The sequence below is a fragment of the Euprymna scolopes genome, chromosome 14 (genome assembly GCF_053919585.1).
Source record: "Euprymna scolopes isolate OS-2025 chromosome 14, ASM5391958v1, whole genome shotgun sequence".
Classification (NCBI taxonomy): domain Eukaryota; kingdom Metazoa; phylum Mollusca; class Cephalopoda; order Sepiida; family Sepiolidae; genus Euprymna; species Euprymna scolopes.
In genome coordinates, this window is record NC_136495.1 from 66,476,345 (window position 1) to 66,500,550 (window position 24,206).

The 24,206-nt window shown below is 30.3% G+C and overlaps 1 protein-coding gene across 9 annotated transcripts in view; it reads right to left on the reverse strand.

The window, feature by feature from the left end:
* The window catches only part of LOC145293050 (twitchin-like), a 359,249-nt gene that overhangs the window by 223,551 nt on the left and 111,492 nt on the right, over positions 1-24,206 (reverse strand). For all 9 annotated transcript variants that reach the window (XM_080139370.1, XM_080139366.1, XM_080139369.1 and 6 more), the window contains 10 exons: positions 21,100-21,235; positions 18,181-18,288; positions 16,662-16,853; positions 14,217-14,321; positions 12,224-12,421; positions 9,087-9,386; positions 8,156-8,313; positions 3,982-4,105; positions 1,956-2,258; positions 933-1,083 (listed from right to left, as the gene is read on the reverse strand). In XM_080139370.1, the coding sequence (XP_079995496.1) occupies positions 933-1,083; positions 1,956-2,258; positions 3,982-4,105; positions 8,156-8,313; positions 9,087-9,386; positions 12,224-12,421; positions 14,217-14,321; positions 16,662-16,853; positions 18,181-18,288; positions 21,100-21,235 (1,775 nt within the window). The remainder of the gene's footprint in view (positions 1-932; positions 1,084-1,955; positions 2,259-3,981; positions 4,106-8,155; positions 8,314-9,086; positions 9,387-12,223; positions 12,422-14,216; positions 14,322-16,661; positions 16,854-18,180; positions 18,289-21,099; positions 21,236-24,206) is intronic.

A 24,206-nucleotide genomic window follows, 5' to 3' on the forward strand; every position in this document is an offset into this window, starting at 1 on the left:
TGACCATTTGGAATTTACCCATTGGATTGAAATTTTAAATTCGACCGTTTTGGATTTTACCATTTTTGGATTTTTACCCTTCACCCGACTGTCCATTCATGTGAAATCTTTTTATCATTTTTATTTTGCTTCCTGTTCCCCTTACCTCACCCTTTTTTCTGTAACCAAGTAAGATCTGTGACTTACTTGTAGTTTCATTAAATACTTTTATATGCAAAATCTTATCCTGCATTTTGCTAATTCCTGCCCTCTGATGAGAAGGAGAGTATTTCTTCGAAACTCCGCGGATTAAGGACTATCCACTTATCTTGTGCTTCCTTTTTTAAAATTAAATATGTTTTTAACTCTTTTTCAAGATGTCTTTTAACATGCTTTATTAATCATTTGTTCATTCATATATATATATATATATATATATATATATATATATATATATATGGGTGGGAGATATATTTAGGCAGCAAAACGTTATTAGTACATGTCTGATTAGACATACAGTTTAGTATCATTATATCTTGATAAAGGGACATAAAAGTTTGAAACACTATTCGAAAAATTCATCTTACCTGCCCTGGAATGGTTATTCTTCTGGTACATATATAAATTACTAAATGAACAAGTTGAAATTTGGTGCCAGATAAAGTTTAAATTATAAGAATTAATAAATAAAAACGACTTAATTCTAACAAATAATTTTGATGGAAAATATAATTGAATAAAACACATTTGGTTTGTTTTAATAAATTTCTATTTTGGGGGAACTGGGATTCTTTCATCGAAAATTAATTTTTTAATCCTAACTCGAAAGAGAGGCTCTTGTAGAAACATAAACAAAGATAGGATTGTGACAATGTATTCCATAGAACTATAATATACTAAACAAAAATAGTATTCACTTTTAATGTATGTCGAATAAGTATCTTATTACTTACTTAGTCCATTTTGTGTCTCCTTTTTCTCGTTTCTCAACAACATAGCCGTATAATGGACTACCTCCATCTTTCTTAGGAGGATTCCATGAAAGTGTGACTGAATCTTCAGTTACACCCTGGACCTTGGGAGTGCTTGGTGCACTCGGAGGATCTGAAACAAACAAACATATTTTTTTATATAATCTCTTAACTTTACCTATAGCAAGATGAAAATAACATAGAACTATTGGGGTAGACTTCTACAATTATTGCTTGTCATGTACAAAAATATTTATAACTTAAACACTTAACATACACGAGAAATGGGCTGCATATAATTCTTTAATGATCTTATACTGGTTACATAATATTATCATTATAAAAACTTTTTTGATTGACCTTTTGTCAACTCTAAAATTTGCAACTCTAAACTATGTAATTTTTTGACATCCACTCATAATATAAGAGGCGTTTACTATGTGTGTGTGTGTGTGTGCGTGTGTGTGTGTGTGTGTGTGTGTGTGTGTGTGTGTGTGTGTCCGTCCGTCAGTCACACTTCTTTTTAACAAATATCTGATTTTCTTTTAGAAATGGAAAATATTGCATTTATATTAAATAATAATTTCCCAACCAAGGGAAGTAAAGAGGATGTCATGATCGGAAATCGAAACCGAAACCTTGAGATCTTCAGTGTAATGTACTATGAACTGAAATATTGAGATTGTCTAATAAATATATCTTAAAGTATTACCTTAAAATAATTATAGCTTTGACGTTACATCATAGATTTACGATTTCCATCATGTTTCAAAACATTAATTCAAACAAGCGATCAAAAAGATTGATAAATGAATGGTTAAAATATTGTTGGAAATATTTTTAATAATTCATAACAATTCATTTTGCTTTAACTAATTATTAGCGTTTAAAACTTATATATACGATTTTCGTTTTAGAATAACTTAACTATGCAATAACATAACTTAGTAATATTACTTTTTTCTAATTATATGAAAAAAAAAATACTTTTAAGATAAGACGTACCATATGGAAGTTTAGCCAATACAGGCTCATTGGTTTCAAGAGCATCGCTAACACCTTGATCATTTTCAGCCATCACGCGGAAGTCGTATTCAGAGCCAGGTTCCAAGTTGCGGACAGTAAATTTCGGGCTGTTGATGAAACTGCTGCATTTTGTCCATTTGTTTGTGCCGTGCTTTTTCTTTTCCAAGATGTAGTTGTTTATATCTGCACCTCCAGAATCTTTCGGAGGCTGCCATTGCAGCATCAATGACTCACCATCAATGTCAGTGGCAATAAATGGACCATTAGGAGCAGATGGACGATCTGAATAAAAACAAAGAAAATTGTTGATCATCAATTCAATCATTTTAATGCATCCAATAACAGTGATTATGTCTGTATGTATATTTTTATATCTGTCTACCTGTTTCTTCTGCATTTGAAACTCATCAGAATAAAAGCCCACTCGACACAAAAAAAGTACACGTCAATATTTTCATCTACTTAATTGATTATACCTACATGTATACCTGTGTGTATGCCTGCATAATTTTAAGATAGTCTGGTCTGACGGTGATCTAACTCTGACGACTAAAATTTCAGTCTATCAAACCTGTGTAGTGCCATTCTTACTCTATGCCTCTGAAACATGGACCTTGTACCGGTCACATATAGAATTGCTCGAGAGGTTCCATCGGCACTGCCTTAGATACATTCTTGATTTAAAGTAGGATAGCTTTGTCCCTGATACATATGTCTTAAATAAAGCTAAAACAACCAGTATTGCTATTGCTATATGTTATTAAGAACCAGATGGGTTGGGCGGGTCATCTTGTCTTGAAGACTATCGACTCCCAAAACAGTTGTTCTATGTTGAGTTCTTTCTTGGCAAAAGACCCCAGCACAAGCCCAAAAAACGTTTCCGTGATAGCATCAAGGAGAGTCTGGTGAGCTTTCATATTCCTGCTAACAGTTGGGAGTCCCCAGTGTATGATCGCAAGCAGTGGAGGACACTAATATACAGGGGCGCAGAACACTTTGAAGCAGCCAAAATAGACCGAGCGAAGATCAAAAGAGCATGTAGGAAATGCCAAACCTTGCCGCCCAATCATGGAAATCTTTGGATAGATGTGTGATCGGGCTCTGTTGTCTAAGGCAGGTTTTGTTAATTGCATGAAACTGCACGTTGATACAGGTTCTGCTGCTGTTAGTTTCATCCAAACCAATGAACATGTTCAGTGTCATGTCTGCTTGAGGGTGTGCAAGTCGCTGGTAGGGCTGAAAAGTCATCTTTGGGCACATGGACTTTTAGTGACTGAGGGAGTGGCACTCGTCTGACAAGACGTTGCAATCATCATGTCTGCATATCTGCCTTTGCAGATGTTTGAAGCTTATGCAGATCTAAGCTGTTGTATCATTACAGGATTTAAAGTTTTTGTGCTAAAACATTTGACCGGTTCATTTATTTTAGCAGTGACTTTTTAAAGCAATAGCCATTTCATTTTTATGACATTTTTCACACTGATTAAATGCATTCATTTTAATAGAAAGTTAACAACCCAAATTGTCTAACACTATTAATATAAATACATATATGATTATTACTTTTAAGACAATATTAAATATATTTTATTCACATTATTAACCCTCAAGTGTTATTTATTTGAGATTAACTATCTCAGATTCTGAAACATTGTTGCTTTCTCAAATTTTGGACTACAAAAACATTTTATAAGAACATATTCATTTTAATTTTTAATTTTAACATTAACAATTATCTATTAAATTGAATAGTTAATAGTTGTTTTACTAAGATAAATAAAAATAAAAAATTGATTGAGAACTTTTAATATTTAAACAAAGATGCTGTTAAATTAAATTTCTGTTGAATTAATAGTCTGGCTGTGTTCGCTTCAGCATCATCCGGCTGCTTTTGTAGCTGCCGGAAGATGCTCATGTAAAGTTCCGAAGATTGTATCGTAAATTGGATAAGTATCACATGTTTTTGCATTTACTATCACTAAAATATAGTTAGTAGGTTACTTACCAAGAACATTGACTTTCACACTCACTGAATCTGATCCAGATGGATTTTTCAGATTCAGAGTGTAACGTCCAGCATCCAAGCGTGTAGATTTGGTGACAGAGAGAATGGCATGTGTATCAGTCACCTGAAAGATAAGCATGACACAAATTTTAAATGTATTTTACAAATATATATATGAGTGATGGAACGATTCCAATATTTTTCTCGATTCCGATACAATTGCTGATTCTGTACTGAATTCCTAATTCCGATACAATTACCAATTTCGATTCTGGTTCTTTATAAATCTCTAAACATTTGTTATTAATTCCTGATTACCGGGACAATACATGTTGAATGTACAGATATTTTCTCAAGCGTAAAAATACACTTGCAGGAAAATGATCTATAGATATTAGTTTTTACTGGTAGTTGAAAGATCAATAAATATTTATTAATTTATCATTACTACTACTAATGGAATATTTTGCTTTAAACAAAATTAAATAAAACAGACAATTAAAAGAATCGTTTTTGGCATCGAAGAATAGGCACAAACTTTTTCGATTCCAATTTTTCTGATCCCCAATTCTTAATCTGAACAATTGTCCCAACACTAATATATATATATATATATATATATATATATATATATATATATATATATATATATATATATATATATATATAGTCATCTACATACAGTACTGTTTCGCCGTTTATCAGTGCAACTAGACAGGCAACTACCTCAAGCCAGGATTAAAACCTGACCGCGTGTACAACAGTCAAGGCTCCTAACCATTACGCTAATCGGCAGCTGCTGTGTGAGTCGTGAATTAACGATGTTTTGACATCGTCCGAAATACCTAAGCTCGATTTGTTTACACAAAGAGCATCGCTTTATATGCTAATGTTAATTCGTGTATCACTTCTCAGTATGCTCAACTCAAGATGAGGAGCATTATAGTCATCCACATAGAGTATTTTATAATAACTTATATTTTTGTACCATTTAATGGGGACACAATTATTCATTTCTTCAACGTGTAAATCATCTCTTCTGACGCCCTCCCTTCTGGTTCAGAAACACCTTGGCTTCAGTGACAAACACTCAACCGTCTGAGAACAGGAATGGGGCGATCAAAAGCTTATATGATCAGATGGGGTTACAAAACTAATCAAACTATGTGCGAATATGGACAGAAGGATCATATGATGCAATACTGCCTTGTTTGCCCTTTATTGTCTAACTTATTTTCCCTCTTCTGCCTAACTTATCTCATTAATGTTCATTAATATGAGAAAGAACACACACAGATACATAGTCACCCAATTATTTTTAATGTAAAAATAAATATATTTTATATCATTCAAACACTACCGTGTTTGAATATATGGTTAAGTGGTAGTTTTAGTCATTTAGAACGGCTTTAAAGCTTCACCGCTCACTCATTTTTTGACCAAATTTCAAACAATTATTACAGTTTATAGATCACCTTCTTAGCTATATTGTGGAAATTTTTTTTCAATTTTCGTTCAGTAAAACAAAAGTTATGATGACTCCTAAAAATATGTAAGGAGGTGAGCGACGCTTTTTATGACTGGTTTCCATAGCAACCACATCACTTCACCAACTACTCCTGCTACTAATTCAAAAAGAGAAGTAACAAGTGAAACAGAGAGAAGGAAAGAATGAAAGGGAGATAATTGGGGGATTTTATTGAAAGCAGACAAGTGTCATATATTGTTATTACATATATGTTTATGTGGGCAAAAAATAAGACTGAAATTAAACAATGAACAAGTAAATTAATTGGAAGCCTGGAAAAATCATGCATTACAATAGAAAAAATGCGAGCATGAAAAGTAATATAGTTAAGCTTAAACATATAAAAGTAAAGGACTGGTTGTTAAAACTGGGAAAGAAAAGGACAAAATATTCTAGAAAATATATAATAAATTTATAACTTAAAATATTGCAGCAATAAGAATTTTGTTTTTATTCAATTTATAAGATTATATAATCAATTCTTAATGTAGCAATATTTTAAGTTATAAATTTATTATATTTTAACAACTAGTCCTTTACTTTTCCATGTTTAAGCTTAACCATATTACTTTTCATGCTGGAATTTTTCTATTGTAATTAAAATATTAATTACATTAAAATGTTTTAACAATATCTAATAAACTATTTAATACACTCTTTAACGCAATATATTTAATCATTTGAATCATTAAGAAATATTTTTTTAATAATAATTATTTATTTTATAATAATATTTTAATTAAACTATGTTTCTCCATTTTTTTCAATTAATAATAATTAAGAGAATTAAATTCATAAATAATAACATTTTTATAAGTATACTTGAAAAAAAAAGTAAAAACATTTTTAAATTCCTATACACAATGTTTAATTTCATTCTGTTTAAAAGGGGCATCTCATGGTTTATCTATAATAGAATATGAAATATTAGAAGAACCCATGCAAATTACGCTCGTGTGATTTGTGCCTTGGTTGTCTTATATCCATCTTCAACTTAATAATATCTGTATGTACCGTGGATGTTCTACAAAACATTAGAAAGCTTTTGTGCTGTAATGTGACAATATGTATCTAAAACATAGGGTTAAAATAGAAAACATAGCGTTATTAGGTATTCATTTTCAAATTTAGTGAAATTAGACATAGATTACTTAAATCTAATTATTTGTATCTAGGCAAGTTTATAATTCCACAACAGGAATTTCTAATGATGATGATCGTACTTATGTCGTAACAAGGTGATTATTATATGGATTTCTTCTTCGCAAAAATAGTTCATTAAAGTCTGTAGTCGAATAGAGTGGATGGTAATATTTAATGCTATTAAAGTAAAGATTTTTCCATTTGACAATTAAAAAACCTTTAACAACTAACAGTTGCTATGTCTAATCATATACTACCTGAGAGTTTATCATTCAAAATCCCCAGCCGAACATCCATAGGAAACATGACTAGAAACAAATACATAGAAGACATTAACAAGGCTGCTGCAAAAAATGTGGGATCCTTCGATTGTGCTAAAAAACTACTCGCACCGGTTAGTATCCTTTATCTCTACAAAGCCACCATTCGCTGATACATGGAGCGTTGTTGCCAAATCTACAACTAGTCCCTTCCTATTAGACAGGATCCAAAAAAGAGTCTACAATCTAATAGACCTTGCACTACCAACCAAGATTCACCTCCTATTTCATGTTGCATTCCTTTGCATGTTTTACAAGTACTTTAATGGAATGTGTTCTGACAAACTCGTAGCACTTGTGCCTCTATGCAATTCTCTATCTTTATATGAGAGCCAGATACGTCCAAGGATGGAATACTGTTGCCACATATGGGCAGGAGCTGCTAGAAAAGACTTGTCCTGCCTTGATAGGGTTCAAAATAGACTTTGTGGCCTGGTGGGAGATGTCCTTTTCTCTTCCATGCAACCTCTATCTCACAGAAGAGATGTTGCGAGTTTGTCTCTGCTTTATAGTTATTTTCATGGAAAGTGTTCGAGTGAGCTTCAATCTATGGTTCCCCCCTCGCCAAACTTTCACAAGAAACACTCATCTAGCTGAAAACACTATCAATTATTCCCCCCACTTTTTATCTGTGCCTAAACCTAAACATAGATTCCATGATCAAAGCTTCTTTCTTAGAACTGCAGGCCTGTGGAATTGTCTTCCGTTTTCCTGCTTTCCAACTGTCTATAATATGGTTGTCTTCAAGTCCAAAGTGAACAAGTTTCTTATGAGCCGTTCCACTTAAGTTAACAAATTTACCGAACTTCCATTACTATCGATTACTATATTGTCCTTTTGACTGCTGTACAATCTTTAACCCTTATCCTTGAGTGGCCTATCGGCCTTGATAAGTGGTGACGCCTATGTAAAAAAAAACAAAAAAACTTTGGAATGTCTTCTAAGATAGCGGTATACTTGTACCGGAAGTCAGTAATTCGCAAGTTATTTTTAGTTTGGAGCCATGATTGATTTTATTTTTGTATCGCTCGTGATGAAAAGAAAAGTCTTTCTTTGTTTCTTTCTGTCCCTATTAGTAACCCTTTGTTCCCGTGATAATGTGCCTTGTTTAGGGGTAAATAAAAGTAAAAAAGTAAACATCAGCAAGTATAAGATTAAAATGAAAATGGAACACATTTCTTACTTTCATTGTGACGTGGGAATCTTCTTTGACTGGTTCACTATCACAAGCCCAAGTAGCTGTCGGTTTTGGGACACCTGTGAAGGGAATCTTGATTTCAAAGTCCTGACCAGCTTTAACTGTGATATCTTTGATGCCAGAAAGATCGATTGTTGGTTTTTCTGCAAAGAAATAATATAGAGATAATATATAAAAATTATAGGATTTTCAAAAAGTTACACAGTCTGTATTTATGGCTGTTTGCTATTTTATAAATATCATAGATGACATTTTTATAACGGTATTTGTTCAGAAACATATTTCTCCATGCTGATATTTAATTGAAGGCATCTCCATGGTTACACCTGGATGAATTTGAATGTAAAAGAAAAAAATAACTCTTTATGATGTACTTGCTTGTAATGGAAAATACATACAGTTTATCAAAAATTATGGAAATTCATCCAATAGTTTTTTTTACAAAGTAGATTCAACTTTTATCCTTATGCTGAATCTCGCCGCCATTATCGGCACTACTATGAAAGTTAAGGAAGATTACTGGAACTTGGGCGAGAAAAATCGCCCATTTTTGTTTCAACACGAAAATAAAGGATTATCTCCCCTCCCTTAATATCATGATAATGGTGGCAATATTCTGCTAATTATGGCTAACAGTTGACTTTATTTTTGAAACACTGGATAAATTTCTGTAATTTTTGATGAACGATGTTTATTTTCCTTTACAAATATATACATCATAAAGGTTTCTTGCTATATTTTTATGAAATCCATATTTAATTTATGTGTAACCATAGAAAAGCATCTTTGATAGTTATTAATTATGAAGTTTAATATAGCATTTTATATAATAAATGGATATTATAAAATATTGAACCATTGTTAGTAGTTTCGGACTGAGTTAAGAAATTAATGCAAACAAATTGGCTGATCTTACCAGGTTGATTTTCTATAATAACAGGTTGAGTTGGTTTGCTGGGTTCTCCTGGACCGGCAGAATTCTCAGCAATAACTCTGAACTGCATTTCCTCGCCTTCAGGAAGTTTGGTTACCGTGAATGTAGTACCATCAATTGGGATGGAATTGCATGGTTCCCATTCACCATTTTTCTTTTTCTTCTGTACTATGTAACCCTCGATCTTGCCGCCGCCATCATTCTTTGGTGGTGTCCAAGACAATGTAGCAGAATCTTTGGTGACTTTGTCAAGAGTGACACCACCAGGAGATCCAGCAGGAACTATTGAAGAAAGAAAAGACAATAGAATTTTATCATTGAATGCAATCAATTACTGGTCTGTATTTAGGTAATTAATTCCCGTTTCAGTCATGTAAATTATTTAGTTGACAGAACACACACTCATGTCGAGTTATTTTCGCCTCTTCACTCACAACAAAAACGTTCACTCTTAGCAGCAGCAATATTTATTTTTCTTTTCATCATCAACAAATAAAAACTAAAATAGTTCAAAACACACATGAACAATATGGCATCTAAAACAAAACTGACCCTTGAGCAAAAAATCTGTCTCCTTTTGTTCAGCCGATTGGACTTGAAGCAAATTTGCACAATCATGTTCACTTTGTACTTAAATTGTCCTAAATATACATTGGACTATTCCTAATCAACTAAATATACATGTCACTGTTTATATTGGACTATTCCAAATCAACTAAATATACATGTCACTGTTTACATTGGACTATTCCAAATCAACTAAATATACATGCAACTGTTTACATTGGACTATTCCAAATCAACTAAATATACATGTTCCTATTTACATTGGACTATTCCAAATCAACTAAATATACATGCCACTGTTTACATTGGACTATTCCAAATCAACTAAATATACATGTCACTGTTTACATTGGACTATTCCAAATCAACTAAATATACATGTCACTGTTTACATTGGACTATTCCAAATCAACTAAATATACATGTCACTGTTTGCATTGGACTATTCCAAATCAACTAAATATACATGTCACTGTTTACATTGGACTATTCCAAATCAACTAAATATACATGCAACTGTTTACATTGGACTATTCCAAATCAACTAAATATACATGTCCCTATTTACATTGGACTATTCCAAATCAACTAAATATACATGCCACTGTTTACATTGGACTATTCCAAATCAACTAAATATACATGTCCCTATTTACATTGGACTATTCCAAATCAACTAAATATACATGCCACTGTTTACATTGGACTATTCCAAATCAACTAAATATACATGCCACTGTTTACATTGGACTATTCCAAATCAACTAAATATACATGCCACTGTTTACATTGGACTATTCCAAATCAACTAAATATACATGTCACTGTTTACATTGGACTATTCCAAATCAACTAAATATACATGCCACTGTTTACATTGGACTATTCCAAATCAACTAAATATACATGCCACTGTTTCCTTACAGTGGGCGCATCCTAACTATAGCTATTTCTTCCTCTCTCATTACACAATTGCCACAGTAAGTTAGAATGAAAACTGTATTATTTGAATTTTTCGGACGACTGTTCTGATCTTGAGTATTATTTTCATCACGTTCCGGCCGACGTAACTCCACCCTTTTTCAAGTATATCTTATAAAATTCGGAAATCTTCTTTTGAACTCAAAAATCTGCACATAATTCTGAACAGAACTCTTTATTTAATCCTTGGAGAAAGCATATTCTTGTTTTATCAACCATGACTCGATAGAAGTCTTAAGCAATTCGCAGTTATATTCTTAGTATCATCTGCATCGTATATTGAACCAACCTCCAGAAGAGTGTCATTTAGAACTGAATTTTACTTAATACATTGTTCCTTATGCCAATGGTCCTTGCAGATGAAACGTTGCGAGAATAACATTCAAGATGAGAACAATAGTCTAAATTATACTAATTATAATTAGTATAATTTAGACTATTGTTCTCATCTTATCAATTTTCATGTAAAAAATTCAGAAACGTAAAATATTATCCTTATAAAGCCTCTTAAAAACTGAGTCCTCATTAGAGAATTAAGAATAAATAGTTAATCTTAGTACAATGCAAAATTCCGACGTCTGTTGTCAAATGCAGTTTGACTATAATTCATGCTCACCTAATCGATATTAATAGAACTTAATTCTTATATTTCTCATTATAATTCCTGGTAGCCTGGGTAGAATTTGTTACTCAGCTCGAATTTCTCGACTGCCAGCAATTATTGCTTCCTAAATGCATGAGTCTATAAGTTTGAAACACATGTGCCTGTAGAATTCAAAATATTTATTAATATTTATTTTAAAATATTATCATTATATATATATATATATATATATACATACATTGATAACATTTTAAAAATAAATATTAATAAATATATATATATATATATATATATATATATATATATATATATATATATATATTTGTAACTACACAGATTGAGCTTCTTAACGTTAGTGTGCTATTTGTGAGACAAGGCCTGGTATGTGCATAAAATTTGCGTCAAAATATCCCACAATTTAGATATTAACAAGAAACCAATTATCATTTTTCTGTTTTGCAATAAATTTTCGTTTTATTTGACATACTTTGTAGAAATAAAGATATCTTTAAAACTAAATAAGCTGAGTTTATGAACGTATGTGCGTCACTAAATAATCTCGTCTTGGAAATATTTTAGGTTGCAAATACCAAAAGTTATTTTAAAAACTGATTATAATTTTCTGTCACTTTATCGTCCTGCTTAAATTTCGTTTCAAATCTGCATATTTTATATAAATATCTTAGAAAATACAAACACACTGATCTCAAAATTGGTATGTTGATTGTTTTTAATTCCTGTTTAAAAATTAGAGCAAGGTTTTACTATCAGTACTAAGCATGGCAATACCCATTTTCACTCACATGACTATTCGATATTTCTTAAAATAATTGAAAATGAAATTATACAAATATACAATCAAATTATAGGAAATAAAAATTTGCCAATGCATTAAAATTCCAATAACCATATAATTTAATGCTTACATTCAGTAGTTTAATAATATACTCATGACTCTGATACTTACAGACTGGATCACGGACACGGTGGGGTGGTGTTGTCTTGCTAGGTTTGCCTGGTCCAGCATCATTGATAGCTGACACACGGAATTCAACATCTTGACCTTCTGTCAAGTTCATGACAGTGAAAGAAGTCTCAGGAACTGGGAAAATGTTCGCTTTGACCCAGTCTTTATCCTTTCTTTCTTTCTTCTCCACAAGGTAACCTGAAAATAATTGAAGGAGTTTTAAAGTTTCAAAGATTCAAAAGTAATCCATTAAAAGTCTATTTTTCATTTTCTATCAAAGTATACACCCTAATTAACTGATTAAATCTGTTTCTTTAATTACATTACTATGATCAAGCCATTGCATTATACATTACATGCACTGTTTACAATGTGTAACAGGACTTATTTCCGAGAATATAAACTAATTGAGATTTGACAGTTTTTCTTTGATTTTATTATCTGCTAGAGAAAAAAAATAGAACTTCCTCAGAAATAAATAAGAATCTGCTGTCGTTTTGTGTATAGATAATATGCCTTCAACTGGACAACATATTTAAAAGTAGCCCTTAACTTGTTTAAGGGTGCCAAATATGCTGTATAGTGTGACCAAATGGTAATGTGTTATATAGCTTCAAATTTTTTCTATTGTGTTTCACTCGTCAAAACAGAAATAAATTAATATATCATTTTACATGTGTTTATTAAATTTATGTATTTACATGGCTATTGTTAATGTATATTTAAGGCGAGTAAAACTGGTTGAATTCAATTGAAGCTAAAAGTTTGATTGCAAAAACTTAGCGGTTTACATGTCAACACACTTACCAGTTGTTATTACCCTACATGGACTTCTATTATTGTACCAAACGGAAAAAAAATATTTTATATTTTAAATCGGTGTATTGTTTTCTATGATACAGCAATATCCATATTTTTGTACATTTTCCTTTCATATTTAAAGTAAGTGTAACATTTCCATGAAACATGTTTACCTGAATTACTAATAATTTATTTGTTAAGTGGTGTATACAATCACTTAGTTATCTACCAAAATAATTAGAAGATTGTCAATTTATTATCAGAGTAAGCGGGAGATTGGCAATTTTATTTACTTTATTTAAATATTGAAAATTTCATCTAAAAGTTTATAATAATATAGAAGTAAGAACTAGGATGTGTATGCCTTTATTATGTACAAATCTAATAGATCTTGCACTGTCAACCAAGTTCCAGTTTCTGCCCCATCACCCTAATGTTACATCTCTGTGCTTATTTTACAAGTACTTTAATGGAATATGTTGTAACGAACTGGCAGCATCAGTGCTCTCTTCATGTAAATACTTTGACAAACTTAATAAGCAGCAAAACGTCACCCCTTTCACTGTACAGGTCTTAGGTATCGGGGCATCTTCTACTTTGAAAGTTACTCCCCTCGTGCTGCTAGACTTTGGAATTCCCTACTCATAACCTGCTCCCGCAACATTACTAACATGCAGAAATTTAAATGTAATGTGAACAAATCTCTCGCTGCTCAATCCCCTACTTAAAGTGTCTATGTAGGTATGATCTTTAATTCACAGTAGCTCTTTACATCTCAGTGACAATTTGCCTTGTTTGGTGCGAATTTGAGTAAATAAAATATATAGAAAATAAGAATATTTGCAGACTGACATTCTATGTAATGTGAAAGTATCGTAAAAACTTTAGTAAAATATTTTTATTTTGTCATTTAGTTTATCTTTGTTGTTCTATGCGCAAGATAAGGCAGAACTATAGGCTGTGCATTGTCAAAGCTGATTAATCTTTAGTTCGTTTTCTTTTTATTCTCGTGTGCACCTAAATTTAATCAGAACATTTTAAATCTGTTGATGACAAGTTCGTGCAGTCTGTGATCTTTTCTATTTATATCTTATTGTAAAGATCAATCTAGTGTTGTGTTGTTTTGTGTTTGTGTCCGTAACAGTCTAGCACAAAACTACCGGCTCTGGGCGCTCATATAAAAAGTACTAACCTTTGATTGGATTTCCACCATCAGAAGCAGGTGCTTTCCATTGGAGTGCACATGAAGATTTATCAAACTTCACAATTTCAACACCAGTTGGTGAATCTGGAGGATCTATAAACGATAGAATGAGAAATGCTCAGTAATAATAACTCCAAGAAACCCAATTCATAATAATCATAATAAAGTAACAATATTCATATCTGCATAGTCATAGCAAAGTTTTCATAGGTCTTATAAAATCAAATAACTCATAATAGTTATAATACCATGACAGAAGCGATAACACACACACACACACACACACACACACACACACACACACACACACACACACACACACACACACACACACACACACACACACACACACAGTCTGAAGAAACTTTGAGTATTTTACAAAAAGATAGTAAAATAAACTAATTAAATACAGGGTACATTCCTGGAATATATATATATATATATATATATATATATATATATATATATATATATATATATATATATAGGAGCAAACAGTTAATAAAACATGTTAAAAAACACTTTGAAAAAGAGTTAAAAACATGTTTAATCTAAAAAGGAAACATTTGATAAGTGGATAGTTCTTAATCCGCGGAGTTTTGAAGAAATATTTTCCTTCTCATCAGAGGGTAGGAATTAGCAAAATGCGGGATCGGATTTTGCATACAAAAGTATTTGATGAAACAACAAGTAAGTCAAAGATCTTACTTGATAACAAAATGTGCAGCAGAGGGTATATGGTGAAGAAAAAGGTGATTACACGTAAATGGATAGTCTGGTGAAAGGTAAATAATCCAATTTTTTATTTTATATATATATATATATATATATATATATATATATATATATATATATATATATGAACAAATGATTAATAAAATATGTTAAAAGACATCTTGAAAAAGAGTTAAAAACATATTTAATTTTAAAAAAGGAAGCACAAGATAAGTGGATAGTCCTTAATCCGCGGAGTTTCGAAGAAATACTCTCCTTCTCATCAGAGGGCAGGAATTAGCAAAATGCAGGATCGGATTTTGCATATAAAAGTATTCAATGAAACCACAAGTAAGTCAAAGATCTTACTTGGTTAAAAAAAGGGTGAGGTAAGGGGAACAGGAGGCAAAAGAAAAATAATAAAAAGATTTCACATGAATGGATAGTCCGGTGAAGGGTAAAAATCCAAAAATGGTAAAATCCAAAATATTATAAGCTCTATTTCCTTTTCGGTTTTATTGAGCTTTTTATATCTGGCTGAGTTTATTTTACTTGTAAATATTAACTCTTTAATATTTATAATATATTTTAAGTTTACCATTTTGATTACCTTAGTAAACTTATTGTAACTTTTATTTTTATATATATATATATATATATATATATATATATATATATATATATATATATAATATGCTTATGTGTGTCTAAATATATGTACATATATATAATAATAATGTAAATATTAGCATATATATATATATATATATATGCCTATGCAAATATTAGAAAAAAAAGATATCCAAGATGGCAACTTAAAAAAACTTTCATGATATCAAGAGATTTTTAAGAGAGATTTTGCTGTTAGTGTCATCTTTCATGTGAGCTTTCCATGTTTTTTGACTCGCTTTTTAAAATCTTTTTTCATCGCTTTTTTTTGTTTTAAATACTATGTTTTCTTTTTTAATATGTAACCATCTCTAAAGAACAGTCAAATAAGCAAAGAACAATATTTTTCATTATTTATTGCGAAATGTGCATAAAGCATAAAACGATAAAAATTTGACACTTGTCGAAATAAAAACAATTAAAAAAGTAAATAAAATCACGAGTGTTGATTGACATTCCCTTGATAAAGCTATATCAGAAGTTATAAAAAATAGCAAAGGAATTGTGCAACAAACTACCAATATACTTTTGACTGAAATTTTTGACTGAAAACTTAAAAGTGTTCAAGTAAGGAACAGATCAGACTTGGGTGGTGTAAAGAATTTGCTTTTTAATTATTTTTTAATTCTAACTTCAATTTCATAGGTAATAAAAAAACACTATAATTGATCAAATGTGAATATTTTACTAACGTACCCAAGCTCTAGGTCAGTTTTTAATGATATTAAATCTTAAATAATGTGTCTGAATAATTATAAGCATGTCACTAAACAAGTTGGTGGTGCTTGTGAAATAGATGCTATGTGTACACATCACTAAGCTTTTTGCATTCAAGATCTTTCTCATCCTAGAATTATTAAAATTTAACTAGTGATGCTGGCAACCTTCGCATCATATCTATCTTCTAAGAGAATTAGGAAGATAAATGCCAACAGAACAGAATCAAGAAAAGCAATAAAGTATAATTGCTGCCGCATGATGCGAACTGTGGGTTCACACTAAAATACAAAGAAATGTTCGTGCATAAGAATATCAAAAGTGATTACTTACCAAATGGATTTTTGGCAACCATTTTATTACCAGTGAGAGGATCACTGGTGCCATAAATATTCTCTGCCTTTACTCTGAACTGATATCCTTTACCATCTTTTAGTCCCTTCACTGTGTGAGATGTTCCTGCAACAATACCAGGAACCTTCTCCCAAAATCCAGAGCCATCCTCACATTTTTCAATAACGTATCCTGCAAAGAAAAGTATTTTAAAATTACATTTATTTTACAAAGTATTTGTTACTGAATTTTCGAAATATGGATACTATATACAACATCTTTAACTTATTTAACATAGTTTTGCATCTTTAACACTTATTTGCATAACTTATAAGGATTTATTATTTAACATTTTTGATCCCCGATTTATCAGAGAGAGACCTATGTTTTCAGTGGCGTCCGTGCGTCTGTTAGTCCGTGCATCCGTTAGTGCGGACGATTTCTAGATAACTGTCCATTAGTTTTTCCTGAAATTTTACCACAAATTGTATTTTATATAATAGATGTGCACAGTAAAAAAAATTTTTTATTCCCGTTGCGTCCCTAGAGGCTCAAAAGAGGTCACAAATGCCCCAATATTGCAAAAAAATGACACTTTTTACCCCATAACTTTTTCCCTAGCCATTAGATTTTTCTGAAACTTGGCGAAAATGCGAAGGCAACGTTGGCCTTCACACTTCTCACATTCATCATTTCTTCACTATTTTTTGTGGCGTCATCTCATATGCAACAGCAGAGGGGGACCACGCACACGCGGCTTGTTATATTGACCTTTAAAATCAACAGGTAGAATATTTCCTGAGTTTTGTTTGCATATTAAGAACTTCTATCCATTTTAAAACAATAGCTATGTACATTACCGTGGCACTTACATATTTCTCTATAAAATCATATTTACAGATGTGAATCAAATAGTTTGTAAAGTTTGTATACTTGTTCATTAAAAGTGTACATGTATCATGTGATTTAGCCAGTTCAAACATTATAAACTATGCAATTTGTTTAGTAGCATCATGCTAGTTATTTACATTGAACTGGCATCTATCACTTGTGAGCAGACATATATCTACTATCAACGGACATTTATCCGATGTGAAATGGATACCTTTCCTCTGGGGACGGGCTTCTTCTAAGAAATGAACTCACATACTTTAAAAAGTATCTGCTGATTAGAGTTATATTAACAGGAACTTTATAAAAATGTGCTTTTATAAAACAGATCCTGAATTTTGAACTGAAGAGTAATCGTTTCATTCGTTATTATTTCATGTAAATTGTGAAAGATATGAACAACTCTCTCAACCAACTAAGTGATGAATGCTTAGAAGGATAATATTATTAGTAAAAGTGGTGCAATAATCCGCTTGGAAGTTTACCATAGCATATAAAACTACAGCTATTCGATTTTGATTGGTACTAAACAAGTTATTAAAAGTAAAAAAAAAAAAAACTTATATCGATCGATTTTGCTTTTGATTTTTAAAGATTTTCATTAATCAAATAAGAAAGATAATATTACCTGATACATCAACGCCTCCCAAATCTTCAGGTGGTTTCCAAGTCAACTTGCATGATTCAGCTGTGACTTCGCTGACATCAAGTGGACCAGTTGGAGGTCCAGGTTTATCTGGAAATAAAATTTAAGATTTAACAACATTAAGTAAAAGTGTTTTATTATTATTGTTTGTTGAATAATTGAATTTCCCATGGATTTGATTAATGAAAACTATTGAGTAATAAGAAAAAATTATAGTTCATAAAGAGAGTTGGGAAGGTTGAATACTCTCTCTCTCTTACACTTCTTCTCCCCCCCCCTCTCTCTCTCTCTCTCTCTCTCTCTCTCTCGTAGCAATGCAATCCAAATCATTATAAATTAATAAAACACTGTTAAACAACACACATGAACATAATATGATTTGTATTCACATAAAAAATGTAATCAATATAAGAAATATAAGTGTCAGAATTAGTATCGATATTTAAACGATTTTTGTAAAAAAAATCGTTATTGGTTAATGTATAAGTATACAAAATATCTTAACAAATCTTTATTTATATATATAAAAGAAACTGCCCTCAATTCTATCCGAAGAGAGATTTATTTCGAAATTTAGAGAATATAATAAAAACATAGAGAAACAATTATTCAACAAATTAAACTTTCGAAGACAGTTAAAACCAAACAGCAACAAATAAGTTCAAAAACTACTCATCAAATGAAAAAATGTCTAACGTGAATATCATTTCAGGAATATAACAACAAACATTAAATTATCGTTAGCTAAAAAAAAAATTGGGAAGAAAAATTGGGAGGCAAATAATAAATTAATAAAATGACTATTCCCACAACGAGCACGCTAGTATCAGGAAGTTTCATTTGATGTCTTGATGGCTTAACAGGCCGATAGAAGGTTCAAGGCGTTTCCGCAGAAAGTGGTGATGAGGGGATACTAATAAGACGAACTTAATTTATATTGGTCTAAGTTGTGACGTGTCATTACAGAGAATTTAGAGAGGTTTAACAAATGATTAAATTTCACTCGTTGAAGGACAATAATATATTTGAACTACGGTAGAGATGAATTAGCTGGTTGCTTTATTTTATAGCCTATCAACAATTTGAGGATTATTGAATGCTGCAATTATTCATCTTGGTTAATGGGCTTATGTTTCCAATACTTAACATATTCATATTTTCATGATGTAAATGTATATTTCATTTACAATTGGCTTGTAGAGTAATTTGTTTTGTAGGTGTATATTTGGTAAATAAAGATTCTGTAAGCATTTGGTTTAATTTAATAAAGCAAATTAATGCGCTCAATATTTTTTCCATAATTTTTTTTCTTACTAACCTAATAAAAAATGCGCTCAATATATTTTTCATAAAATTTTATTTTTTTACTAACCTAATAAAAAATGCGCTCAATATATTTTTCATAAAATTTTATTTTTTTACTAACCTCATAAAAATGAGCTCAATATTTTTTCCATAAAATTTTATTTTTTTACTAACCTCATAAAAATGAGCTCAATATTTTTTCCATAAAATTTTATTTTTTTACTAATCTAATAAAAAAAATGCGCTCAATATTGTTTCCATAGAATTGTATTGTTTTACTAACCTAATAAAAAATGCGCTCAATATTTTTCCCATAAAATTTTATTTTTTTACTAACCTAATAAAAAATGCGCTCAATATTTTTTCCATAAAATTTTATTTTTTTACTAACCTAATAAAAAATGCCCTCAATATATTTTCCATAAAATTTTATTTTTTTACTAACCTAATAAAAAATGCGCTCAATATTTTTTCCATAAAATTTTATTTTTTTACTAACCTAATAAAAAATGCGCTCAATATTTTTCCCATAAAATTTTATTATTTTACTAACCTAATAAAAAATGCGCTCAATATTTTTTCCATAAAATTTTATTTTTTTACTAACCTGATAAAAAAATGCGCTCAATAGTTTTTCCATAAAATTTTTTTTTTACTAACCTAATAAAAAATGCGCTCAATATTTTTTCCATAAAATTGTATTTTTTACTTACCTAATAAAAAATTTTTTCCATAAAATCTTATTTTTTTACTAACCTAATAAAAAATGCGCTCAATAGTTTTCCCATAAAATTTAATTATTTACTAACCTAATAAAAAATGCACTCAATATTTTTTCCATAAAATTTTATTTTTTTACTAACCTAATAAAAAATGCGGTCAATATTTTTTCCATAAAAGTTTATTTTTTTACTAACCTAATAAAAAATGCGCTCAATATTTTTTCCATAAAATTTTATTTTTTACTAACCTAATAAAAAATGCGCTCAATATTTTTTCCATAAAATTTTATTTTTTTACTAACCTAATAAAAAATGCGCTCAATATTTTTCCCCATAAAATTTTATTATTTTACTAACCTAATAAAAAATGCGCTCAATATTTTTTCCATAAAATTTTATTTGTTTACTAACCTAATAAAAAATGCGCTCAATATTTTTCCATAAAATTTTATTTTTTCCTAGCCTAATAAAATATGCGCTCAATATTTTTTCCATAAAATTTTATTTTTTTACTAACCTAATAAAAAATGCGCTCAATATTTTTTCCATGAAGTTTTATTTTTTACTAACCTAATAAAAAATGTGCTCAATATTTTTCCATAAAATTTTATTTTTTTACTAACCTAATAAAAAATTCGCTCAATATTTTTTCCATAAAATTTTATTTTTTACTAACCTAATAAAATATGCACTCAATATTTTTTTCCATAAAATTTTATTTTTTTACTAACCTAATAAAAAATGCGCTCAATATTTTTTCCATGAAGTTTTATTTTTTACTAATCTAATAAAAATGTGCTCAATATTTTTTCCATGAAGTTTTATTTTTTTACTAACCTAATAAAAATCAGTAAAATAAAATTCATATATTTACCAAGTACAACCACTTGTATATCTGCTGAGTCGGATCCATGAGCATTTGAAACGTTGACAGAGTATTTGCCACTGTCACCTTTCTCCGCACAAGGAATATGAAGTTTGGCCTCAGTTTCACTCTCAGTTGTCTCAGCCTGAAATGTAGTAAATTGTGACATGAACTGCAAGTTGTGGAGAAATATGGAAATTAAAGATTTAAACAAATATCTACTATTTATAAAACCATAGTCTAAATTATCTATAAAGCATTTATCAGAAAAGAGCGCATAAATAATATAACTTTGACATAAAATAATAGGTACCTATGCAGATTATAGACCATGCTATTTTTTTAGACAAGATTTTCAAGTTATGTTCAATTTTATTTTTTGTTTATTAAATTGTTAGGTGAAAGTAAATAACAGTTAAAAAAAATACAAAAGCTCCCCACCTCTCCATGTGAAGAATAGGTTTCAAAATAATAACCTTATGATTTTAGCACGGTCTCAAACTGCATAAGCACTAAAGAGTATTCATTATTAAATTTATTATTGATTTAATTTTAATTTTAATTTTTATATTTATTGTCTGTGTTTCTGTGCGTGTGTATGCGTAAAATATACCGAGTGGTGTATATCCACTCCTAGGTAGAGGTATATGTGTATGTTTGCTTCTAAAGTGTGTGTGTGTGTGGATTGACGATACCGACTCCGCAACTGGGTGAAGAATGGGTTTCAAAATAATAACCTTATGATTTTAGCACGGTCCCAAAGTGTATAAGCACCAAAGAGTATCCATTATTAAATTTATTATTGATATATTTTTTTTTATAAAACATGCAATCAAAGTGACTATATTTATTACTTGTAATAACTAATAATAAAATTATTTTTTCTTAGGAATATTTTTAATGTTCTGTAAAAAACGCGAACACATATTGGTTCAGCATCAGTCTTATGAGTCTAAATCGTTAACTTCTTCATTTATTTCCTAAAGCCAAAATCATGTCATGATCAGGCAGTTTCTATGTCTGAACACAGTAAACACAAGGTGTATTTCTAAAAGTTTTCAGCCAGGGTTATGTTCTTTTAAATTGCATTACTTTGATGTAAAAAAAAAGTAATTCTGTGCCAAATTATAAAACAACAATGTGTAAATATCTGAAAGAAGTTGGCCTACATAAGAATATACTTGCATATGGCATTAAATTATTATCACATTATTGGTCTGTATGTATGGTTGTTAAATTTTGCATTAATCGAGGACTATGACAGAGTTTATAGTAACGAATTTTTGTCTCTATTTGACACGATCACAGGCTTGGTGTTGATGACGGCCAGTTTTACAGAAATAATTGTGTGGGGCATCTGCTCAGCTTATCATCGGCCTTTCTCTCGGTCACTGCTCAGTGACTTTTAATATGAAAACGATTGTCACATCAGCACTCAATACGTTTCCAAACCATTTTCGCTACCTTTACCTCATCTTGGCCACGATGAAACTCTAGATACGAAGTATTGTATCGTTCAATAGAAAACGATATATATATAATATGCACACACACACACACACACACACACACACACACACACACACACACACACACACACACATATAAAACTTGAGATAACTAGGTTTAAGGACAGGGATAAGTTATTAAATATTAAACAAGCAACTGCTATATCATGCAAACATTTCAGAATACATGCGCTTAAAAAAACTCTAAGTTATGAAGAGCAGAACAACTACAATTGCAACTATCCCCTCTCCACCCCCCCAAAAAAAAAGAGGATGAGTGAGGTCGTAACTATGATCCTACCCGAATTGATTGCATAAGTCACTTAATATTCTATCTTCTCAAGCAGTTAGAATATTACAAATCTGAATGAATACCTATATAATAGTATATCTGAACGAAACAGGTAAGAAATAGTTAGGTGAACCTCAAAATAATGTATGCATGTGGATGTTTGTGTAGTTGTGTATGTGTGTGTATGTCCTCTTTTATATATATATGTACATATATATACGTAGGCAAAGAATAGAATTGAAATATAATAAAAAAGAAGCTAAGTGCTACAATGTATAAACCTTTTTATTCCGTTTGTATACTCTAAATGCTCTAAATTTGTTGTTATACATTGTTATATATTATTTATGTATTGTTATGTATTGTTATGTATTGTTATCTGTATAAACCTCGAAGGAAACGGGTGGGGGCGTGTGATATTGTTATGTGTATGGGCTTTGGTAAAAAGAATTATGCAGAGAATGCCTTCAGATCTGTATCTATTTAGATGTATCATGCATGTGTCAGTGTACATATGTGCGGATGGGTGTATATGTGTAGCTATATATATATATATATATATATATATATATATGTGTGTGTGTGTATATATATGTGTGTGTATATATATGTGTGTGTATATATATAATATATATATGTGTGTGTGTGTATATATATAATATATATATCTGTGTATGTATATATATAATATATATATGTGTATATATATAATATATATGTGTATATATATAATATATATATATGTGTGTATATATATATATATATATATATATATATATATATATATATATATATATATATATATATATATCCGAACTATTAAATAGGCTATCTCGTACATAGGGATTACAATACTATTTATTACCAGACTGTATATGTGTGCATATTTGTCTGTGTATGTATATATGCATATTATGTATGTATATATGCACCTGTTTAAACTATAATAATACGCTGTTTCTCAAAAATGGGGTAACCACACTACTGAAGTTAGGAGACACCTTATTAGATAAAGTTTTTTGGTTTTGTACTTGTATGGCTGTGTATTTATGCTTTGTGGGTGCGCGGATATCGGTGTGTATATGTGAGTATGTATGTAAGTGTATACGAGTGTGTATATGGATATCTATATATAACGTGTGTATTGTATATATCCGTGTGGATTTCGGGACACGTGTGGATGGAGATATGTGTGTACGCCTATGGATGGTCTAATTATGTGTGTATGTAGGAATGTGCGTGTGTGCTCATATGGGTATATATATATATATATATAAATATGTATATATATATATATATATATATATAGATAGATA